General features: G+C 43.6%; 1 protein-coding gene across 1 annotated transcript; it reads right to left on the bottom strand.

Moving 5' to 3' along the window:
* Positions 1-7,664, bottom strand: ATP6V1G1 (ATPase H+ transporting V1 subunit G1). Its single transcript, XM_080819375.1, has 3 exons — positions 7,408-7,664; positions 3,815-3,915; positions 1-807 (listed from the first exon to the last, which is right to left on the bottom strand). Exons 1-3 carry the CDS (start codon positions 7,487-7,489, stop codon positions 634-636), a joined length of 357 nt encoding a protein of 118 aa, XP_080675501.1. The 5' UTR covers positions 7,490-7,664; the 3' UTR covers positions 1-633.
* Positions 7,665-16,544: the final 8,880 nt, after the last annotated feature.

Genomic DNA, 16,544 nt, shown 5'->3' with positions numbered 1-16,544 from the left:
TGCATGACAATGTCTTTACTTTTAAATGATTATCAGTACACCAAGTAATAACATGTAACAAGTTCTTGAATTCTATCATCTAATAATTTTGATTAAGAGAAACTAAAAGCAGCCTGAACAATATATACTAGTATTCGTTGTTCTACCCTTAGCCAGAAAGGACTATTTTAAGGCTGGCTGCTGCTTCACACAAGTTACAAATAACTATTTACTACTTTTTCATAGATAAAGCCCCTGACCTTCAAGAAAGCTTTAGGGAAAAAAAAAATTTAATCCCTTTCTTTCTTTTAAAAAAAAAAAAAAAATTTTTTTTTTTTTTTACTACATCTAAGAAAGAAAAGTACTGATATACATGTTGCTTGAGCTAAAAGGCATAGGAAAACAAACCAGGTATACACATTAAATTTCTAAGAAATATGAGGTAAAAGGAGAAAATCTTTGGATAAGCTCTACGTTTGTACAAAGAAGCTAGATTTGCTATTCTCCAAAAAGCGAAGGGACCTATGACATAATATACAGAAATAATTTAATGCCTTTTCCCAAGGATGTAATTACTCAAGCTTTGCTGAAGCTTCGTTTTCCATGAAGGTATCTAACATGCCAATCTGCACGCAGAGCTGCTCCTTCCTCCCCTTATCCATTTATGCGGTAGTTTTCGTGGATTTCCGGCCGGATGTCACAGACAAAGGCCAGGAGGTTATCCAGGACTTCATCCCTGTTCTGCTGGAAGTAGGTCTGCAGGATGGTCATCTTCTCCTGGGTCTCCTTCTCCACTTCAGTGCTGCAGCTGCCGTGGGATCCCAGAGCCTGGAGTCGGGGGGTAAGGACACACAGGGAAGGTCAGGTCGGCGCTCGGGCTGGCGCCTCCTCCTTAGTTCTGGAGAAACCAAGTCTCAGCAGTGAACACAAATAATCAGCAGTGGGCCATGTAACCTCGTGATTGAAGAGCATGGGGGGAAGGTGATGTTCCTGGTTAACGGAAACAAAAACTGAGGCAATCACTTTGGTAGCCAACCTTCGACCATCTATCAAAAGGTAAACTGCACAGCATTTCCATGGCTCAGAAATTACCCTGGAGAGCAATATATTCACACGCTCCAGAATCTAATGTACAGCCCTAACCAAAGACTGGAATGAACCCAAAGATCCAATACCCAAGGACTGGTTAAACAGATTATGGTGCATCTCTACCAGAGAACATTCTCGGCTATAAAGAAAGATAAAGTAGACGTGTGCAGCAAGACGGAATGAACTGTAAAATATGCAGTTTAAGGAGAAGAAAAGCAAGATACAAAATGGTGTCAGTGTGGTTAGTAAATGTGTTTCCTTGTGTGGTTTTAAAAGGGAGAGATAAATCATGGTATATTAAAAAAGAAAGAAAGAAAACCACTTAAAAATAAAGTAAAATAAAAATAAAAATAAAATAAATAAAATAAAATAAAAATAAAACAAAAATAAAATAAAATAAAAATAAAAACAAGAGGATGCAGTTTTGGAGGAACAGTTTCTGCATAACTGGTTCATGTCCCAGCTCTGACATTCAGCAGCAGGTTCCCCAGTATTATCAATACACGACACCTATTCTTTCAAATATAAATATTCTTGCAGAATATGCTAGAAACTATTAATAGTGACGGTTTCTGAGGAAAATTGAAGGTCTGGGTGGGAGGGAGACTATCTTCATTGTCACCCTATTTTACTGCTTGAATTTTTATTCATGTCTTACTCTTTCGATCTCCATTCACAATTTAACACAGTGATGGATAAATTTTCTTTTATCCTCAGTCTTCACGGTATGGCTGGCTTTCTGTCAAGTATAGGCCTACTTTGTTAGAATGAGACCTATCAAGTTCTTCTTCTTACTAAAAGCCCTTTATTAACAGGTCAGTAACAGACGGAGAAAGCCATAAAAAATACTTTTCTTGGAGGCCCCTGGAGAGGCAGGCCCTTTCGGAACTTACCAGACCAGAGAAGGCAACCCAGCCAGAGGCAGAATGGAGGTCAGGGCCCTGTCCAGGGACCAGCTGGCCCAGGGTGCTGAAAGAGGGGATGGCTCGGACCTCAGGGTGGGATTGTGGAAATGCTGAGGCCACACAGGGAGTGATGGGGTGAGGGGTCCCCACAGGAAGCCCAGAGCACCATGTTCCCCTGTGTGGGCAGACATGCCTCCACGCAACTCACATAGAGAGCAGAAGGAGGGGTCCCCCGGAAGGAATGGGGGTGGGGAGAGTTCATCCCTGAGCTTGAGGAAATGGCTTAAGGAAGTCTCCCTATCAGGTTCTTAAAGACGAACTTTTTTGTGATGGATAAATTTCTATCTTCTAAACTGCTCCTGCCTCTTTCCGTGTGCATTAACTCTAGCCCTCCCTAGCTGTATACACATGACAGCGCACAAGGGGAAAGCCTTCTCTCGCATGTCACCTAGTCCTCCATAACCTGCACGGAGGCCATCACTCCCCTTCTCACAGATGAGGAAACCGAGGCTCAAAGAGCTCAAAGTGAACGTGTAAAGATTCTAACCCATGCTTCCTGAATCCACATTTGGGACTCTTCGCACTTTATTGTAACTATTCATACTGGCGGAATAGAGAGGCGTTTCATGTTAGCTCAGTTGCTAATTCTTATTTTTAAAGGTCCATAACCCTACTGGGGGTGGGGGTAGGGGAAGGGTGACATGATCTCTGTTCTGTAAATATAAACCACAAGCCAGGCCTCAGTCAGCTGTGTCCAAGCTAAAGGGATTACACTGAACACCGCTAGGAAACCTCAGAGCTCATGCCTGCCCCACAGCACTGCTCCTGTCCCTATAAGCAACTACAGCATCGACATACAAGTAAGCCGAGACAGGGGCCCTCACATGAGGACTGCTACAATGTTTTGTGGCCAGTCTGACCAATGACAGCACCAATCGGCCCCAGTTCAAGAGTCAGGGACATTTCAAGTTTGAATAGCACTGGGGCAGTCCAAAGATGGAGGGCACTTTTGCTACTTACTGCAACAAGGGAGGCATGTGCCTTTCATCACTGGACTTGGGCCTGGGATGATGTGTGTCTGAAACCAGTGAAGGTCACAAGGTAGAACTTGAGAATGAAGCCCACAAAGACAAGGGCAGAGTTGACAGATGGAAATAATGTCCTGAGACTGAAGCTCCTGGATCAAAACAGTTAGCCTTTTGCCTGGGTCTTTAATTACATAAGCCAATAAATTCCATTTTGTGTAAACTAGTTTGAATTGTTTTCTGCCACCTGTATCCGAGAGTCCTGATAGAGTTTCTTTTCTCTGTGAAGCCCTCCTCCAACCTTTCCCCTTTCCAGAATACTCCCTGCTTCGTGATCGGTTGTTGTACTACTACTGCACGGCATCTTCTGCTTTGTAGCCCAGCCCACACTGTTGCTAAGTGTCTCTACCACACTGGAGTGGGCTCCAGCTGATGGACATTATGACCGCCACAGCCCCTCTCACAGCTCTAGGTCTGCATGACTCGTACTTTATTACTGTCTCCCTGACCATCAGACTGTAAGCTGATAGACCGTGTCTATTTCTGTTCACAGCTGGTTCCCTAACATCGGGCACAGGTTAACATGTTCAATAGATATCTATAAAATGATCTGAGTAACTGAAGACTAGGATTCAAAGTTAGTTAAAAACTGATCACCTAAGAGACTCAGCCTGGACATTTAATAGCCAAAATTTCAATTTTCAACCAGAATCACAATCTCTGAGCTCTGATGCATTATTTTGAGAACCTGGGGAAAAGGGGAGAAGAGGAGAGCCTCAAGACACGAAAGCAGTAACGAATATAAACCAGGCCCACCGCAGCTTCCTTGGCCTTGAACTCCTTCTCTCTCTGCAGGCGGTATTGTTCAATTTCAGCCTGAGCTTCTTCTTTGGCCTGCTTCAGCCTCCGGTTCTTTCCTGTTTTCAAAGGAAAAAGCTACATCAAGAAGTGGTTAAAAGACAAGGAGAAGAGGAAGCAGAGACTAAGATGGTAAATTCTAACAGTAAACAAGGAAAAACTTTTATTAAAGGTACAGTCCCAAGAGACATGCATAGAAGAGGGAATTCAGAGATAACTCAGAGTATAGGTTCCTGCCCCCTCCAGGCTGTACTTGTGATTAGGTAAAAAGAACCATCTTCTGTAACTACAGACTGTAAATGATGGGAAAAAATCTGCAATGTGTCAGAATATTCTCTCAATCTCCACTACTTAAAACCAAGACAAAATGGGGGATTTAGCCATCTGGGGAACTCTTCCTCTTCCCAAGAAGTAAACACCTAAGAATCCCGCGGATTACACTGGAGCTCTGCTTAGAAACTGAGCAAGGAGACTAATATACTCCCAAGGGACATCAACCTAAAATGTAACTAATGAAACAGATGATGTAATATTGGAAACGAAAAACCATGCCTGTGCACAAGGAAATAAGTAATGAAAGTAGTTCTGGGAAGGAATCCGGAATGGGGGACCCTGCATGGTTAAGACTGCACAAGCATCTAATTTAGGAAATACAGGTACTCTGATTTCTTGAAGAGAATAAACGTACAGTTTGAAAAATTCTCTAGATGCCATCAGAGCCTGTATGAAAACAGACCACCAGGCCAAACAGCGTATAGTCTTTGCTTTGAATCTTTGCTCACTGGATCAAACTTCTCCGATACCCAAATGGGGAGGGGGAGAAGAGTCTTAGATGATCAACCTGGGCATTTACTTAATTTAGAACATAAACCATCCTGTATCTAAGAGTAAGCTTTATTAGACATCACTGTATATCAATTTCTCAAATTCCACTCAAACCCATGTGGACAAATGAAACTAAACTTTACCTCCCACCTCCTAATGAAGAACAGGATGTATAATGACTCCACAACATCAATGCTCCATGACATTTCTGGTAAAAACAATCAACAGATGCCTCTAAGCACCCATAGACTGCTTCTGCAAGTGTGTTTTATTCCAGTCTTATTTAGGGCCTACTGCTATCCACGTGAGCCTACTTCGACCCCTGTCCTCCACATGCCATCCTCCTCATCAGCTCCATTCAGTGCCATTATTACAAAGCCAAAGATCTTTTCCAATCTACAAATAACATTTATGGTTCAAACATTATGCTAGCTCCACATAACTTCACAAAACCACTCTCCTCATCACTCCCAATCCCCACAGCTCTCTGAATTAAGATAAAACCACTCTCTGCCCATCAGATGTCTTCAAAGTTCAATTCTGATAGGCTTCTCTGAAAACCAAAAATAAATATTCGAACAGGAAATCACATTTCTTTCAAAGTTTATTTTTCAGGGAGCCAATATTTTGTTTTACTCCAATAAAATAAACTGTAACACAATTCAGTTTTGTGGTCCAAAGCAAAGATTTCACAAAAAATGTAGGCTGGACCATTCTGTCACCTCAATTCCTAAAAGGACAAGTTAACCATAACTACAGATCAAGAAAGGCAGTGATTCTTTTCAAACTATAGTTCTTGTCAATACTTCTGTTCCTAATTACTGCAAATTCTGTAATGTACACTAGCTATAAACTCACTCCTTTAAAACAGATTCATTCAGTAAATACCTAATAGCTATCAGAGATATACAAGACCTTGCACCAAGCTTGATGAGAGAGAGAAAAATGTAAAACGTGATCCCTACCTCCAAGACACTCAGAATTATTCTTACCATACTCCAAGTGTTTGTTCCTGCACCTCCCCCAAATTATCTCACATGCTTCTCAACAGACACAACTTCTGTTACTAATAAGTCATCACGGGACAAACTCTAAGTCATTCTGGAAATACTTTATAAAGAGCGTGATGAGAAACAGTCTATGAAGAACACAGAACTTTCCAGTCACCAGAGCAAGAGTAAAAGGCTTGTTCCCATCTCTGGTTCCCTCAAAGAAAGCTTTTCCTATGAAACACAGAGTATCGCACAACCCCTCATCCAGAAATTACAAGAAATGCTTGAAATCTGCTTGGGTGTGGAATAAAAGTTTAAGTCTTATAACAGGAGAAAGACCAAGGAATTACTAAGAGTAACCGTTCTTGCTATTTTATCCTTGCATGGAAAAAGAGGCCTCTAGGCTACTATGCTGCTTCCCAGGATATGGTCAAATCCTTTCTCTAAGCCTCACTTCACCCATCTGTATAAAAGGGATAAAAATACCTATCTCGCCAGATGGGAAAATGAACACATACAGATGAATTTGCACATAGTCCTTCCAATCCAGGAGCTTAGTCTAGTGACTGAACCATATAAAGAAACAAGTTATTGCACAGCTATGACAGAAATGAGCTCTTAGGAACAACTCCTGGCCTAGCCCGAGAGGAGGACGACAAGGCAGGGAAGGCTTCCTGGAAGAACTGCTGCCTACATTTTGAGATCTGAAGGACGAATAAGTGTTAGAGAAAAGAGAGTAGAAACTAGGAAAAAGCATTTCCAAGCAGAGAAAAGAGCGATGCAAAGGCTGGCAGGTCACATAGGCATCGCTGTGGTTCAGAATGCCTGGAGGAGAGAACCTAAAAATGAGTAGGAGAAGAAAGCTAGACCCAGGTCCAAAAAACGCTGCCTACACCCTCTGAAGGAATCTGAGCTTTATTCTTCAGGCACTACACGTTTGCTGACTGTGATTTGCATCCCAGGGAGGGCTCTGACTGCAGTGAGAAAAATGGACTTGAAGGAAGTGGCCTTCTCCCACTCACCAGTCTAGATCAGAACCACCTGTGAAGTTCTTAAGCAACCTTAGATTTCTCAACTCTAGCCTTCATGTCACCTGCAACTAACCCACCCAGTATCTGCTTCCTTCTCTGGGACTCTGAATACCGTGTTGATGGAGACACTGGCGCACCGCGCCAAGGCGTCTGGCACATATTAACCACATTAATTTAAAAAAAAAAAAAAACAACGTTTTAAAAGAAATGAACACATCAGGCTGGTACCGGAGCCTCAGAAAATCTAATGTCCCGGGCTGAGATGCTAGCTGTAGGGAGGGGGAAAAGCGAACAGCCATAATAAACATCTAGGCGACTGACTAAACGTGGCGAAGAGGAGGAGACGTGGCAAGAGGACTGTTTCCAGCCTGAGCAACAGCGTGGATGGCAGCTCTGCACACTGAGACAGAGCAACACAAAGAAGCAAGTGACGGGCAAAGACGACGAGTCCCCTTTGAGCAGCCCATTCCACACCCCTCCCAGATCCCAAGAAGGTCATCCTACTATTGTTTCCTCGTCCTATCTACTACCCCACATCGCGGCTTCCAGTCGGCCTACAAGCCTTCCGGAGTCTCACATCCAGACAGCTTCGAGACTCACAAGCTTCCGCGACGGTCGCCACCCCTCCACGCCTCAGTTTTGGGGGCCTCATCCACGATCTCTGCACCCGCGCCACGCCCGGCCGCTCTACCCCGAAACTCACGCTTGCGGGCCTCCGACACCTTCTCGGCAGCCCGCTTCTCGGCCTGCAGCAGCTGCTGGATCCCCTGCGACTGGCTGGCCATGGCGGTGGGGTCTCTAACGCCGAGGGAAGCGGCCTAAATCGGTTCGAGCGGGTCCCTCGGGTCAGCTGACCCAGCCGCCTATGATCTGCGCCTGCGCTCTGCGCCGGCGCCCCGCCCACCGTCACGTGACGACCGCTGCGCCGCGTCCGCTGATTGCACTCGGCGTCTGGTGACTGGAGAGGGAAGGGGTGGGGCGGGGAAGAAAGGGCAGAGCGTCGCGGCTGCGCCTGCGCAGGATCTGTCTTCTGTCTTTCACCCCTCCCCTACTCGGCCTCGTCCTGCTCCAACGTGTGACTGTTCCTTCCCTGGTTCAGTCGCTGTGGCGCCACGTCGTTATTGCTGTAATCCCTCACTTTGCAACATGCCGGCATTAAGGTCAGGAGAGAAGGAGTCAGGCCAAAACACAAATAGCTTCCCGTATTTTGCACTCTGTTTCACTCTCTCTCCCCTTTCTAGAATGTTCCTTGGCACTTGAATACATTAGGAAGCATGTTAAGAAAAGTCTTACCAGGCTCAGGCATAGAGCTCAGGATTGGGAATAGGGTACTTGGGGACAGATCTAACAATACGCTGTGTGATTTGGGGGAGGATACTTTCCTTCTCTGTACCCCAGTTCAGGGACGAGTTGGACTATTTTCCATAAATATTTAATGAATGCCTGCTGTGATCCTAGACCACTGTTGGTACTGAGGAAATAGCAGAGAGCAAGACAAAGTCCCTGGTAGAGTGCAGGGTTGATGGAGAAAAAAAAAAAAATTACAAACTGATAAAGTAATGACGGAAAACCAGAACACTTTAAGAAAGAGGGGGATGTGGAGGTAGCTGTGAGGGCTTTTCCACGGAAGTGGCATTTAAAATAAAATCAAAAGAGTAAAATGTTAGCCAGGAAAAGATAGTGGGGATTAGTGTTAGAGAAAGATAGGGTTGATTAGTGGGAAAGGACCAGCATGTGTGGATTTAGGGGAAGCAATTTGGCACAGAGATATCCCCCAGCACGGATAGGTAGATAGGAAGCCAATAGTTGAGTTTACAATATGACAGATTCTGCCTGAAGACTTGATTCGCTCCTGACAGCAACTCTAAGGTAATGTTATTAACTCCTTTCTATATTAATCGAACTGAATCTCAGGCTGGTTAAGTTAACTTGCCCAAAGTCACTCCCCTATTAACTGTCAGATGGAGTATTTGAATGGACCCAGGCTTGCAGAGTGGAACATCTGATCCACAGTGCTCTTCTGCAAGAATCTGGTAGACTGTGGGAAGGACCAGATGGCCTCCTGGAGTCCGCCAAGCACTGGGAACAAAGGAATGCAAGAACTTTTCCATATAAGCATCTTCACACTGGAGGAGCTGAATTCAGGGCTCAGGACATTTTCCTTTGATGGAAGTTAGAGCTGAAGGCTGGAAAGAAGGCTGAAATCCAGAACACTTGTTCTTTCCTGATAGAAGAAGCAGTGCTTGACTGGTCTCTGGAACTTTAAGTTCAGCTAAGGATTTCCGGGGAAGATTTGTCATTTTCAGTGTTCTGTGAAAACGTAATTCATCCAAGCAGTCAACAGAGGACAACACATACTTCTAAGAGTGGCAAAAGGATTAAGAGATGATGGAAACCTGAAAGTGGAAATAACCCAAATGCCTATCAGCCAATGAGTAGATAAACAAAATGTGGCATATCCACAAGATGAGATACTATTTGATCACGAACAGAAGTAAGTACTGATACTTGTAGCAATACGGATAGACCGTGGTAACATTGTGCTAAGTGAAAGAATGCAGGCACAAAGACCACATGTTGTGCAGTTCCACTGATGTGAAATGTTCACAATAGGCAAATGTATGGGGACAGAAAGAAGGTTAGTGGCTAGACAGGAGCTGGGGGAGAGGGAAGGAGGAGTGACGGCTAACTGATATGGGGTTCCTTTTGGGATCGTGAAAATGTAACAGAATGAGGTAGCAGTCACAGTTGCACTTCTTGTGAATGAATATACTTAAAATACCAAATTTCTGATGGCACAGTATGTGAATTGTGTCACAATAAAACTGTTAGGAAAAGAGAGATAGGAGGGGGATGGATGCGAAGCCCTTGCAGGTTTCTCCTCTGTTGTAAATGTCAGGAAATGAAAGCTGTTGTTTTTATCTGGCTGGGGGGTAATTGTTTGATTTACAAATCTGGTCCTCCATTTAGCAAAAGCCTTCACATTAGGGTTCCGCTAACAGCCAGCTTCCTGAAAGCATGGAAATATCTACATATTCCAGATTTTTTTTCTCTTTTCTTCTCCTTTTTTTCTTTCTTTGCTTGCAACATTTCAAGTTTATTGTATAAAGAGAGCAATACTAGACAATCCATCCTCTGAAATTTTCAGACTGCTTTGTATTTTCTGGTTATCTGAGTGGGTGTTAGTTGTCAGAACTTGGGCACTCCGGGGAGGTGTCCCAAAATAACCAGGAAATGAGGGTGAAGCAATTGCTTTTCAAGGAAAGCCTTGAAGTCTTGAGCCTGCATTCCAGAGGAAAAATTCACAAGGTCATCTGAAGGATCCCCAGTGGATCCCAGACTTTGTAACCCAGATGAGTGAAAGTATTAGCACATTTAAGAAAAGACTGCCCATTCAGATGTGTGGCTTTTCAAACACAACTGGAAACAAGGTGAAGGAGTAATGATGACCTTCACAGGCTCCAGGTCAGCAATGACTCAGGAAACTGGGGTCTGTCATTGCCTTGCCTAAGAAAACTAGACAGCTGGGTTCAAATCCATCTCTGTCATTTACTTGCTGGGGGACCTTGAGCAGATTACTTGACCACTGTGAGCCTCAGACTCCTCATATGTTAAAAATGGGAGTTGAGGGGCACCTGGGTGGCTCAGTGAGTTAAAGCCTCTGCCTTTGGCTCAGGTCATGATCCCAGAGTCCTGGGATCGAGTTCCACATCAGGCTCTCTGCTCAGCAGAGAGCCTGCTTCCTCCTCTCTCTCTACCTGCCTCTCTGCCCACTTGTGATCTCTGTCTGTCAAATAAATAAATAAAATCTTTTTAAAAAATGGGAGTTGATCATTGTTGAATAGGATAATTATGAGGGTTAAATTAATATATGTAACTAGCTTAGAATGTACTCACCACTCCTAGTGACAGAGGTATCTGAATCCTGGTGATGGTGACTTCTCAAAATAATCAATAGGCCTTTTACTTTTATCTCTCAACCTAGTGTACTTAGTGGATGGAAAATTGCCCCAGACAAAGTGACTGCTCGAGACTTTGCAGGGCCGGTGCTATGGTTGAACAGGTTGTTCACTGCACAAGGAAGTGAGACTATGCTCAAATCCAGCCCATGCTGTGCCTACTCTTCCCAGAGGAAGCGGCCTTCTCTAATTCATTTGAAGGCTCCATGTGGCCAAGCAGGAGTCCTGCAACAAAATCCAGGACGGGCGGCCTGACTTGCCCCATGGGAAACTCATAAAGGAACTAAATGCCCCAGTCCCACTCCCAACCCCACATAGGGCCTTCTATGAGACAGCTTCCCTGACCTCTTCATATACATTTTGCACATTGGAATGCTGATGATTAATAGTTAACCCTTACTCTTCCTTGACTAATACTGAAAATAATTCTCAAGAGACTAAGATTACATTCTCAAATCTTACTGGTGTTAGAGAAATAATATTCGTCCTTCAATGAACCCAGTTATCTGTGTGTTGCTGTGACAGTGATAGGGTTCAGGACATGCCAACCCAAAATATGGCATCTTGCCATATTGAATATTTTAAACTGAAAGAAGCTGAGAATCAACAGGGGCAGGAAGGACTCTTTGGCCCTCCCTTGAAGCAGATCATGAGACCCTCATGTGAGAAACGCCCTTCCTCCTCCCGAGGAAAGGAAGATCCTTATGTCTAGGACCCCAACAGGCTTCCAGAGGGATCAGGACAAACGGGCCTTGCTAAGTTTTCTCCAGTTTCCTACTCTTAGCTCATACCCCTTTTGTCCTAACACATTTGACTTTCCACTCTTCATCAAACCTGGTGTAAAAACACTCAGGTTTAAACACTTCCTCTGGTCTTCATTTCCTTATGAAATCTCCCATGCCACTTAGAACTTAAATAAATCTGGATGCTTCTCTCTTGTAAATCTGTCTTTTATTACAAAGACCCAGCCAAAAACCTAAGTTGGGTAGAAGAAAGATATTTTCCTCCCTCCCAATAGCATTTACTTGCCATTTCTATCCCTTCACAGACGCAGATCTAGGATCTACTTGGGTAACATTCATTCCTCTGTTTTCCTGGAGCTAAGTAGCATGTCTGGAAAGTGGACCAAAGAACAAAGCATTGCAAGTTATTCCTAGAAATAAATTACAAATGAGTCTGAACAAAGTCACAGGCAAAGAGATATGAATAGTGACACCTCATTCATTCATTCATTCATTCACTCATTTGAAAGTGTTTATTGAGCACCTCGTTTGTGCCAGACTTCAGCAAGCCACTGTGTATGAACAAAACAGACACATTCCTTGTCCTTCTGGAGTTTGGAATTCATGGGGGAGACAGCCAAACAGAAATGCCTACCAATGAGTACCTAATTTTGAACCAAGTTATATGTTCTACAGTTGAGCTATCCAATATGGGAGCCACCAACCACACATGGCTCTTGAGAAATTAAAATATGGCTAGTCTTAATTGAAATGTGTTCTCAGTATAAAATACATACCAGATTTCAAACGCTTTGTATCACAAAAATGTAAAATATCTCATGATATTGATTATAAGTAGACTTGATAATATTTAGGTATACTGGGAAAAATAAAATGTCTTCTTAAAATTAATTTCACCACCTCATGCCCATTAGGATGGCTACTCTAAAAAAATAACGAGTGTTAACAAGGATGAGAAGAAATGGGAACCCTTGTGTGATGTTGGTGGGAAGATAAAATGGTGCGGCTATGGACGTATGTCCAGCAGCTTGTCAAAAAAATGAAAAGTGAAATTACCATATGACCCAGCAATTCTATTTCTGTGTATATATCCCACAGGAATGGAAAGCAGGGTCTTGAAGAAATATTTGTACATCCCCATTCATAGCAGCGCTTTTCATAATAGCTAAAATGGGGAAGCAAACCAAAGGTCCCGAATGGATACACAAACCATACAAAGGAATGTTATCTAGCCTTCCAAAGGAAGGAAATGCGGCTACCAGTACAACAAGGATGTCACTTGAGGACATTATTCAGTGAAAGAAGTCAGTAAAAAAGACAAATACTGTGTGATTCCACTTATCTGAGGTACTTAATCAAACTCCTAGAGACAGAAAGTAGGACGGTGGTTGCCAGAAGCTGGGGATGATGGGAATGGGGAGTTGTTTAATGGGGAGAGAGTTTGGGTTTTGCAAAATGGAAAAGCTCTGGAGATTGGTTACACCACGATGTGAGTGGGCTCAACACCTCAGAGCTGTGCACTTGAAAATGGCTCAGATGGTACGTTTTACGTTATGTACATTTCACCACAGTTAAGAATTACAAAATTACAACACAAAAATCTTGAATTTCACCTTTTCTTTTTACTTTTTTTTTTTTCAAATTTGCCGATAGGAAAATTTAGTATTACACATGTGGCTCGCATTGTATTTCTATGGTGCTACTCGGAAGGAAAAGAATTTTGATCTCCATGGATTTTTGTTTTTAGGGAAAGGAAGAACCATTCGTTAAAGTAGTGACAGAACACTTGTTTGCTCAAAATTTAATAGTGCTTCACATGTTGTGTTTGTGAAACAATTTCTGTTATAATGTTTATAACCCCAAATTTCAACAGATTACAGGTTTATGTTACAGTCACTTGTCGAACACACAGTTGATAACCTTGAGGAGAAAATATATCAAAGACGAATATATATTATATGTTATGGAAGTTCTTATTGTATGTATATCATAGAAGATACATTTATCACTTTTTACATATTCTAGAAGACATTCAAAGGAAGATAAGTCATTTCAAAGTAGTTTGTAAACTTCTGGTGGTCAAGGAATCTCCGGGGGTTTTTAACTAAGGACTAAGGAACCTGATCTGTACTGAAGAGGAAGAAGTAACCAGACAAGCCTGAAGTGTCTATACGGGGGTGGGGTTCAGGTCGGGAGGGTGGAGAGCTTTCCAGGCAGAGAAAATGACTCAGGCAACAGTTTTCAGGCAACAGGCATCGTGGAACATTCCAGAAAGAGCAATGAAGGCTGGAATGCACAGATGGAGATGTAGAAGACATCTCCAGGTGAGGTGAGGCCAGAGGGGCACAGCAGGCAGGAGCCAGATCAGGGGGGGCCTGGAGGCCTTGCTCAGGACTTTGATCTTTATTTCAAAAACAACAGGAAACCAGCAGAGAGGGGACAGGGCTGCATTTGTCTTTGGAAAAGGTTGCCCTTGTTCCATCCGTGTGTATAAGTGTGTTTTTACTTATTTATGTACTTACTTATTTTGAAGACTTTATTTTTATGTGTGTTTTTACTTATTTATGTACTTATTTATTTTGAAGACTTTATTTTTAAGTAATTTCTGCACCCAACGTGGGGCTCATACTTACGAGCCCGAGACCAAGAGTTGCACGCTCCATCAACTGAGCCAGCCAGGCACCCCGTTTTTATTTTTTAAGTAACTGAGGCATAATATGTAATTAAATGTAGTTTAATGTTTATATTTTGTGTGTGTGAAATTGACCATGTTAAACATTCTCTGAGTCCAGTGATCCTGGAAGACGGCAGCAGTTCAGAAATCTCCCTAACCTTTGTTTCCCAAAATCCCCCATCCTTGTGGGATGTGAGAAATGACTTACCCAAAAGAACCGCTCTTCCCCCCCCCCCACGTGATTTAGATAAGACTCCCTGCGCACTCGTTGTCATGACTACCACAAATTCACAGATGACTCCATCCTTTACCTGTGACAAAGCTAAACACAGTCGACCCGCCCACTTCCCATTCTTTGTCTCACCAATGATTAAGATTAGAATTGTTTGTCCCTCCAAAACCAGCCAGACACAAAGATAAACATTTCCTGTTCAGCTGGCTGAGACTTCCTCTGACTGCAAAACAGTTCTAGCTCTACAGTCACCTTACCTGTAACTTATCTATTCCTCCTTCCAGGTCTAAGGGCACTTTGATCTTCACACCTGGATGGCTCTCTCTATTGTGATAACTTGAAGAAAAATATCTTCTTTTTTTTTTCTAAAGGTTTTATTTATTTACAGACAGACAGAGATCACAAGTAGGCAAAGAGGCAGACAGAGAGAGAGGGGGAAGCAGGCTCCCTGCTGAGCAGAGAGCCCGATGAGGGACTTGATCCCAGGACACTGAGATCATGACCTGAGCCGAAGGCAGAGGCTTAACCCACTGAGCCACCCAGGCGCCCCCAAAAATATCTTCTTAATTCCCCTGTGCATTTTGTCTCTGACAAGATCTTTCCGATAAACATTCATAAACCAGAACTTCTTGGTTTAGAAAGTATGATTTTTTTTTTTTAAGATTTTATTTATTTGACAGAGAGAGACACCACGAGAGAAGGAACACAAGCCAGGGGAGTGGGAGAGGGAGAAGCAGTCTTCCCGCTGAGCAGGGAGCCCGATTCAGGGCTCGATCCCAGGACCATAGGATTATGACCGAAGCCGAAGGCAGACGCTTAATGATTGAGCCACCCAGGCGCCCCTGGAAACCATGATCTTATGTACATGTCTGTACAATGCAGCAAGGATGGATTCATTTCAGTTGAACGTACCATTCATTGAGCATCTTCTATGTGCAAAGCACTTTGTGAGGCTTGAGATCGTGGGATGAATAAACCTGCCGGGAGCCATATATAATTACCTCGTAAGTAAATTATTATCACCACAATTTTCATTGAGCACTTATAAACAACCTTTTGAAAATGATACCCTCAAGAGGTGCCTGGGTGGCTCAGATGTTTAAGTGTTTGCCTTCACCTCGGATCAACATCTCAAGGTTCCGGCATCAAGCCCTGCATCGGGCTCCCTACTCAGTGAGGAGTCTGCCTGTCCCTCTGCTTCTCCCTCTGCCTGTCCCCCTGCTTGTGCACTCGCTCACTCTCTCAAATAAATAAAATATTTTTAAAGACTTTTTTTAATGATATTTTTTATTTGTCAGGGAGAGCCCATGCAGAGGGAGAAGCAGTCTCCCTGCCCAGCAAGGAGTCCCTTGTGGGACCCGATCCCAGGACGCTGGGGTCATGACCCGAGCCGAAGGCAGATGTTTAACTGACTGAGCCACCCAGGCGTCCCACCAGTAAAATCTTTTTTTTTAAAAAGAGGATAATTATATCCTCAGGCCTTATTATCTGTTTTCCTGGCCTTTGTTTTCTCTTCTGTGAAATGAAAATAATAGCGCTCCCCTAGAGGAGTGTGACGGGGTAGGGTTAGGTGGTCAATGAGATAACGCATGAAATGTAAGCCTGTTATTATGGACTATGTGGGAAAATAGTTTGGTCTTCTGGAAGGAGCAGTCATAATCTACAAGAAGGACCTAGATCACATTCAGTGTCTGCCACTCTCAAAGCTCACCTTATGAGACAAGCAGCCAGAGGCACGTCCTGGCACACAGGTCATCAAGCTTTTGCTCATATAGTCTTGCAACCCTGGTCTAGCAGAGCTGTCATTGCCCCCACCCAGTTCCCTGTGACCTTTTAGGGGGCTCTAGCCCATTTCTAGCTATCAGTATCTGCATCTCTCAGCCTGAGACTTTTTTCTTTTCCAGAATTGAGGAACCGTGGCTCTTCCCAGGTACAGAGACAGCTGAAAGGGACCAGGAATTGACATCCCCCAGAAGCAGCCCTCATCCAGTGACACTGGGCAGCTGGAGTAAAAAGACCCCCTACTCCTTGACCTTTCAGTGGAACAATTCCGAGGCAAATGTTTTGTGTTGGGTTTTCCCTAGGGAAGTCACTCTAGTCTCTCAATGCAGTAGCTACCTCCATAATGGACCTCCCCTTCTTTGGGTCACTTCTGCCCTCCCCTACCAGTCTGCCCCACACCTTCCCAAGGAAATCTTGTGCTCAAATCACTGCTTCAGGGTCTGCTTCCCA

This window comes from Martes martes (assembly GCF_963455335.1).
Source record: "Martes martes genome assembly, chromosome: 12".
NCBI classification, from domain to species: domain Eukaryota; kingdom Metazoa; phylum Chordata; class Mammalia; order Carnivora; family Mustelidae; genus Martes; species Martes martes.
This window is presented reverse-complemented; position numbering and strand designations above follow the sequence as displayed.

Coding starts and splice junctions, on each gene's coding strand:
- ATP6V1G1 (XM_080819375.1), bottom strand. CDS start 7,489: ATGGCCAGCCAGTCGCAGGGGATCCAGCAGCTGCTGCAGGCCGAGAAG. Junction 3,916..7,407: donor GGTGTCGGAGGCCCGCAAGC/GTGAGTTTCGGG, acceptor CTTTGAAAACAG/GAAAGAACCGGAGGCTGAAG. Junction 808..3,814: donor TCAAGGCCAAGGAAGCTGCG/GTGGGCCTGGTT, acceptor CCCCGACTCCAG/GCTCTGGGATCCCACGGCAG.